This window comes from Cucurbita maxima, unplaced genomic scaffold (assembly GCF_002738345.1).
Source record: "Cucurbita maxima cultivar Rimu unplaced genomic scaffold, Cmax_1.0 Cma_Scf00036, whole genome shotgun sequence".
NCBI classification, from domain to species: Eukaryota; Viridiplantae; Streptophyta; class Magnoliopsida; order Cucurbitales; family Cucurbitaceae; genus Cucurbita; species Cucurbita maxima.
In genome coordinates, this window is record NW_019272052.1 from 268,318 (window position 1) to 275,008 (window position 6,691).

The 6,691-nt window shown below is 34.5% G+C and overlaps 1 protein-coding gene across 1 annotated transcript in view; it reads left to right on the forward strand.

Moving 5' to 3' along the window:
* The window catches only part of LOC111468395 (callose synthase 7-like), a 24,591-nt gene that overhangs the window by 8,048 nt on the left and 9,852 nt on the right, over positions 1-6,691 (forward strand). The window contains 18 exon segments of the mRNA XM_023113600.1: positions 291-428; positions 513-589; positions 725-812; positions 993-1,115; positions 1,206-1,323; positions 1,491-1,822; positions 2,647-2,699; positions 2,946-3,006; positions 4,065-4,146; positions 4,232-4,281; positions 4,398-4,484; positions 4,695-4,799; positions 5,129-5,223; positions 5,302-5,383; positions 5,501-5,664; positions 5,806-6,129; positions 6,229-6,337; positions 6,434-6,585. Of these exon segments, the coding sequence (XP_022969368.1) occupies positions 291-428; positions 513-589; positions 725-812; positions 993-1,115; positions 1,206-1,323; positions 1,491-1,822; positions 2,647-2,699; positions 2,946-3,006; positions 4,065-4,146; positions 4,232-4,281; positions 4,398-4,484; positions 4,695-4,799; positions 5,129-5,223; positions 5,302-5,383; positions 5,501-5,664; positions 5,806-6,129; positions 6,229-6,337; positions 6,434-6,585 (2,240 nt within the window).

Genomic DNA, 6,691 nt, shown 5'->3' on the forward strand with positions numbered 1-6,691 from the left:
GGGGGGGTGGGGGGGCGAGATAGATAGATAGATGACTCATTGCGTGCACTTATTCACCCCAAGAAAGGATGCTGTAAACCAAGTTAGTCCGAAGTGTAACAAATTGATAGCAAGGTTGGGTGGGGAATACAAGTCAATATCTTTGATTAACTTAAAATTATCTTTTGTGAATGGTTGGTAATCACATCTAAACAATTTCCATTTTTCAATTTATATAATTGTCTTTTAAATTCATAACAGATCATTGTTCAAGAATGCTCAATCTTATTCTTGTTTTCTCAATATGCCAGATGGCCAACGTTGTCTATGGGATTCTGTATAGCAATGTCCATCCTGTTAGTGGAGAATCGTTTCAGGAGGCAGAAGCACGTGATGAGGAATCGTTTTTGAGGGAAGTTATCACTCCAATTTACCAAGTTCTTCTGATGGTAATCACAACTTTTATTTGATCAATTTACTTGTTGCCAAGTTTGATAAGATTGCATCTAAGAATTATTTACTTGGCACAAAAGGAAGCTAAGAGAAACAAAGGAGGTAAGGCTAGTCATTCTACCTGGCGGAACTATGATGATCTCAATGAGTATTTTTGGTAAGATTCACTATGAGTAAATTCACATTGAACTTTTGATAATCTTGACTTGAAAATTTATTATAAGATTCACTATAAGTAAATTCACATTGAACTTTTGATAATCTTGACTTGAAAATTTATTTATTGATCTAGGTCTGACAGATGTTTCAACCTTGGATGGCCTATGAACCCAAAATCAGATTTTTTTAGGCATTCAGATTCTATACAACCTGCAAATGTGGTCTCTCTCTCACACACGCTGTTCTTTCTTTGTGCTAGTTGATTTATACATTGTTCTCTTAGTGGCAGATTAATCCAGCTGAAAATGACTTCATTAATTGTCTTGTCCATGCTTTTCTTATGCTTCGTTTTTGTTTAAACAATTTTAGAACATTAATGTGGAGCTGTATTTGAATTTTAGAATCCTAACCAAGTAGCTGCTGGAAAGAGGAAGCCCAAAACAAATTTTGTTGAAGTTCGTACCTTTTTGAATCTTTATAGAAGCTTTGACAGAATGTGGATATTCTTTATATTGGCATACCAGGTTTTGTCAACCTTTTGGCTTTCATTATATTACTTTTTTCATCATATTTTTTCATGGAACTCAATATCATCTATAACTCCATAATTTCAGGCTATGGTAATAATTGCCTGGAGCCCTGGTGGATCTCTTATTGCAGTTTTTGATGCTGATGTCTTCAAAAGTGTTTTGAGCATTTTTATTACTGCTGCTATTCTTAATTTTTTGAGAGGTATGACTTCAGTCCCGATTACTTTCTGTTTTGTATAATTTTTCAGGACGTGGTACAAAAACTACGGATTCTTGTGAAGCTTTCTTTTTATGATTGTCAAGTATTAACCTAGCTGACGATTTAAAGTTTTATGGCAATTTTCATCTTGATGTATGCTTTATCTGCAGCTACTCTGGATATAATTCTAAGTTGGATTGCATGGAGGAGCTTGAAATTTACCCAAATACTACGTTATCTTCTAAAGTTTATAGTGGCAGCAGCGTGGGTCGTGGTTCTGCCAATTGCTTATTTTAATACCGTGCAAAATCCCACTGGACTTGTGAAATTTTTCAGTAGTTGGGCTGCGGATTGGCAGAACCAGTCATTTTATAGTTATGCCGTTGCAGTATATTTGATACCAAATATATTGTCTTGCTTACTATTTTTGCTTCCACCTTTGAGAAAAAAGATGGAACGTTCAAATTGGCGAATTATCTCATTTCTAATGTGGTGGGCTCAGGTCAGTATGTTTAACATTCATTACTTCAATTTAATTCATTGTTTGCTGGTTGTTTAGCTGCTTTATATTGGCTAATTACCACATTTCTAATGTGATGGGCTCAGGTCAGTATGTTTAACATTCATTACTTCAATTGAATTCGTTGTTTGTTGGTTGTTTATGTTAGAAATTACGACTCTCCACAATGGTATGATTGTCCACTTTGAGCATAAGCTCCCATGGCTTTGCTTTAGGCTTCCCCAAAGGCCTCATACCAATGGAGATGTATTCCTTACTTATAAACTCAATGATCATTCCCTAAATTAGTCAATGTGGGACTCCCTCCTAACAATCCTCAACAATCCTCCCCTTGAACAAAGTAACACTACAAAGCCTCCCCCGAGGCCTATGGAGCCCTCGGATAGCCTCCCCTTAATTGAGGCTCGACTCCTTCTCTGGAGTCCTCGAACAAAGTACACCCTTTGTTCGACCCTTTAGTCACTTTTGACTATACCTTTGATGCTCACAACTTCTTTGTTCGACATTTGAGGATTTTATTGATATGACTAAGTTAAAAACATGGCTATGTTACCATGTTAGGAATCACGACTCTCCACAATGGAATGATATTGTCCACTTCGAGCATAAGCTCTCGTGACTTTGCTTTGGGCTTCCCCAAAAGGCCTCATACCAATGGAGAATTAACCAATGTGGAACTCCCTTCCAACAATCCTCATCTAGATGCTTTGTATTTTGAGCATGGCTCTTGGTTTATTTTTCATCTCATATTAAAGGTCTGGTTCTCTTTATTCTTATGTCTGATGTTTGGTTTGGCCATACTGCAGCCTAAACTTTATGTAGGAAGAGGCATGCATGAAGACATGTTCTCATTGCTGAAGTAAGTATACCTTTAATTTATTGCTTTACATCCAATTTATCACAAGGAGTTGAGGGAAGTCCATTCTAGTGCTGCTACATTCTAGCATTGCAACCTGTGGCTTCAATTTTAGGTTTTATTTGTAATTTCTTTGTTGTCTACATAGAATCTTATGCAACAGAGCTTTCTGGTTACGTGAGTGTTCTGCTTTGCTACCTTTTCCCTTTTAAATTATTTGTTTTGTTGACAAAATTTTCTTGGGTTCAGGTATACACTGTTTTGGATTCTGCTGCTAATCAGTAAGCTAGCATTCAGCTACTATGTGGAGGTAGGTCTACTTATCCATCAATAATTTGATTGTAGTATCTTACAGAGATCATAAATGCTATTAATCTAAGTTTATAGATTATCTTTTGCTTTTGTTTTTTAAAGGGAATACTTGTAAAATTCCTGTAATCTTATTCATTTTGTGATGTGAAATGAAAAGGAGCGAACGTTATGGAGCTTTTTTTTTCCCTTTTTCTTTTTTCTTTTATAGAAAAATAGAAAATGAAATTAAATGGCTAATATATGGTTACTCAACCACCAGGGGATGACCTGACTTAATGGTTAATGGGGTCAATGTAAATAACAAACTCCTTAGAGGGAATGACCTACAAATTAGAATTTAATATCTTAGGAGGTTTTTTTTGACAGCCAAATATAGTAGGTCAACCAGTTGTCTTGTGACATTAGTCGAGATGCGTTCAAGCTTTCACACACACACATACACATACATACACAATGCCATTAACTTGATTTCTAGCTTATGGGTTTTCTTCTCGCTCTTCCAAGTAAATTATTACTCATGATGGATAAATCGTTTTAATAAATCTGGTTCCTTGATTGGTTTAGTTATACACTGATGATTGAGTTCTTTTCACATTCATCGCAAGCATTTGGGATGGGGCCAGAAAAAACGTCTTTGTTTGTCGTTCATGCGAGTATCTGAAAATAAACTACTCTTCAGCTACAATATGGTCTTTTCTATTATTAAGTTTAATTTTTATTTCATTGTCAAGGCTGAATGTGACTGTGGAATATATCTCTCGTAGTAGATTCGGGTGATGAGTTGTCTATCAGAAGTTATTCAAGTGGAACAACTAAGATCGATTGTAACAATATTTCTCCAAGTAATAAAGAAGGACGTGAACTACTATTAGTCCTTACCTCTCTATGACCTGTTAGACTGGATACTGAACCGCTTATTTGATACAATAAATTCAGAAACTAAGCATGGCATAACTAAATTTCCTCATTGTCTATACTGTGGAATTATTTTGACCAAGTTTAGGGGAGACATTTATATTGTTGAGAATCTTATGTTTATTATTTGCTTTCGAGTAGATATATCCACTCATTGGTCCTACAAAGTTGATTATGTCAATGCATATTGATAATTATGAATGGCACGAGTTCTTTCCACATGGTAAGGTTTTATTATTCCAAGAAATATTAAATGTCGTATTAAGATGCTGTTGCTGTTACTAATGGTTACTTTGGAATAATTGCAGTGTCAAATAATATTGGGGCTATTATAGCGATATGGGCTCCAGTTGTCCTGGTAAGTGATAACTAGAATTTCATGAATGTACGATGGACCACATTTAAGATAAGTGTTCTGCTATTGCTACACATCATATGACATGTACTAATGTTTTCTTTCTTGCTGTTACGTAGGTTTATTTTATGGATGCACAAATTTGGTATGCAATATTTTCAACAATTTTTGGGGGCATTCATGGGGCCTTCAGTCATCTGGGTGAGGTTAGTGCCAAGTATCTTTCTAACAAGTGAAATTATACTATCGCCAACAGTTTTAAGAATACATAGTAAATAAAAACAATTTTTTGTTTTTGTTTTGGGGGCAGTATTATAAAATTGAACTTCTCTTTTACAGTTACTCGACTGTTCAATTTTGAACTGGTTGAATGGAATTTTTTTATGATATTATTTTCTAACCTTCGTATTTTTTAGATAAGGACACTTGGCATGTTGCGATCCAGGTTTGAGGCCATTCCTTCAGCCTTTAGTGAACGACTGGTTCCATCATCAGAGAGGGATTCCAAAGGAGAGAACCTGGTAATGTTTGTTTCTGTCATTTATATATCCCTTCTATTATAAACTTCAGATAGTACAGCATGTTATTCTTTATTCACTAAGTACGGAAGTCCATACCAAATTACAAAATTGATTATATTCATTGTTTTTAACTAATGAAAATAGCATGATTTGGAGGTTGGATAAGGATCAAATAATGTGAAATTTCAAAATTTCTTATTTCAGAATAATTTCTCTTGTTTAGTGCTTTCAAATTCTATCTGGGGAGGCAATAGTTTCAACTTATAATTAACAACTTCTAGTCATTACTTTAATTATTCCTTTTGTTTTATAAAATGTATACTTTATAGTCACAGGAGGAAGTAAGTAAGAATATTACCAACTTCTCTCATGTCTGGAACGAATTCATACTAACTATGCGACAAGAGGACCTGATCAGTAATAGGTAATCACCCAATCAAATTCAATTTATATAAAATTTGGAAGTTCCCATCATTTTCCCGTGACTGATACTTTCATGCAGGGATAGAGATTTACTACTTGTTCCATATTCTTCAAGTGATGTCTCGGTAGTCCAGTGGCCTCCTTTCTTGCTTGCTAGTAAGGTATAAAGGATCATTGAAGACTTGTAAGATAGCTGAAAAGCATGCTTTGTATTTTGTTGTTTTTGAATTGAAGAAAACTAGTTAGGTGACTAAGCTTTTTTTCTTCAATGATGCTAGATTCCAATAGCATTGGATATGGCAAAAGACTTTAAGGGAAAAGAGGATGTTGACTTATTCAGGAAGATCAAAAGTGACGATTATATGTATTCTGCTGTAAGAGAATGCTATGAGACACTCGCAGATATAGTAACTGAACTTTTGAAGGATGAAGAAGACAAGAGGTAGGGGTATCATAATGTTAACGTTTTATTTTTATGTAGTCATGATGCAACTTTTCCTGCTAACAGCTTTTAGTAGATAAAAAACACTCCTTCCCCCCTATCCATCCTCAGGATAAATTGATATTTTCTCTTATAAAACAGGATTGTGCGGCAAATTTGCCATGAAGTAGAAAGTAGCATACGGGAGAAAAAATTCTTAAGCAATTTCAAGATGAGTGGCCTTCCTTCACTCAGTGAGAAGCTGGAAAAATTTTTAAAACTTTTAGTGGTATGTGTTTATTGTATTGAAAACAATATTAGCAACGATGATGGTACCTTTGATAGACCGATGAAATGGAGTTGATTGTGTTTATATTTAATCATGTGTTTTTTTTTTTTTTTTTTTTTTTTTTTTTNACAGATAATCAATGTTCTCCAGGACATCTTTGAGATTATCACGCAGGATGTCATGGTTAATGGCTCTCAGTAAGTCTTTTTGAAGTATAAGTACGTGAAAAACATTGTCTTCCGATGAAACTTGTTTGATATTCTTGTATGTATATAACCGTTTATTTCCAATGCAAGAATTCTTGGAGCAGAGGTAGATCCTTATGATAACTCTGATGGGAAGCAGGGGCAGAGGTTTGAGAATATTAACATAGAACTTACACACACCAAATCATGGATAGAAAAGGTTCTCTTAGCTATTATCATTTAAGCTTTTTAATGGTATTTTCTTTACATTATCATTAAAAAATGAGGGTTTATCCTATATTGCATTTTTTAACAGGTTGTTAGGCTTTCTTTGCTTTTGACTGTCAAGGAATCTGCAATTAATGTGCCTCAAAATTTGGAAGCCCGTCGGCGTATCACATTCTTTGCGAATTCCTTATTTATGACCATGCCTAAAGCTCCTAAAGTCCGTGACATGCTATCTTTCAGGTCCGTCATTTTAGATTTTCCTTTCACGCATTTCAATCTCTATTTTGATTAGTTTTTTTTTTTTTTTTTTTTTTTTTTTTTTTTTTTTTTTTTTTTTTTTTTTTTT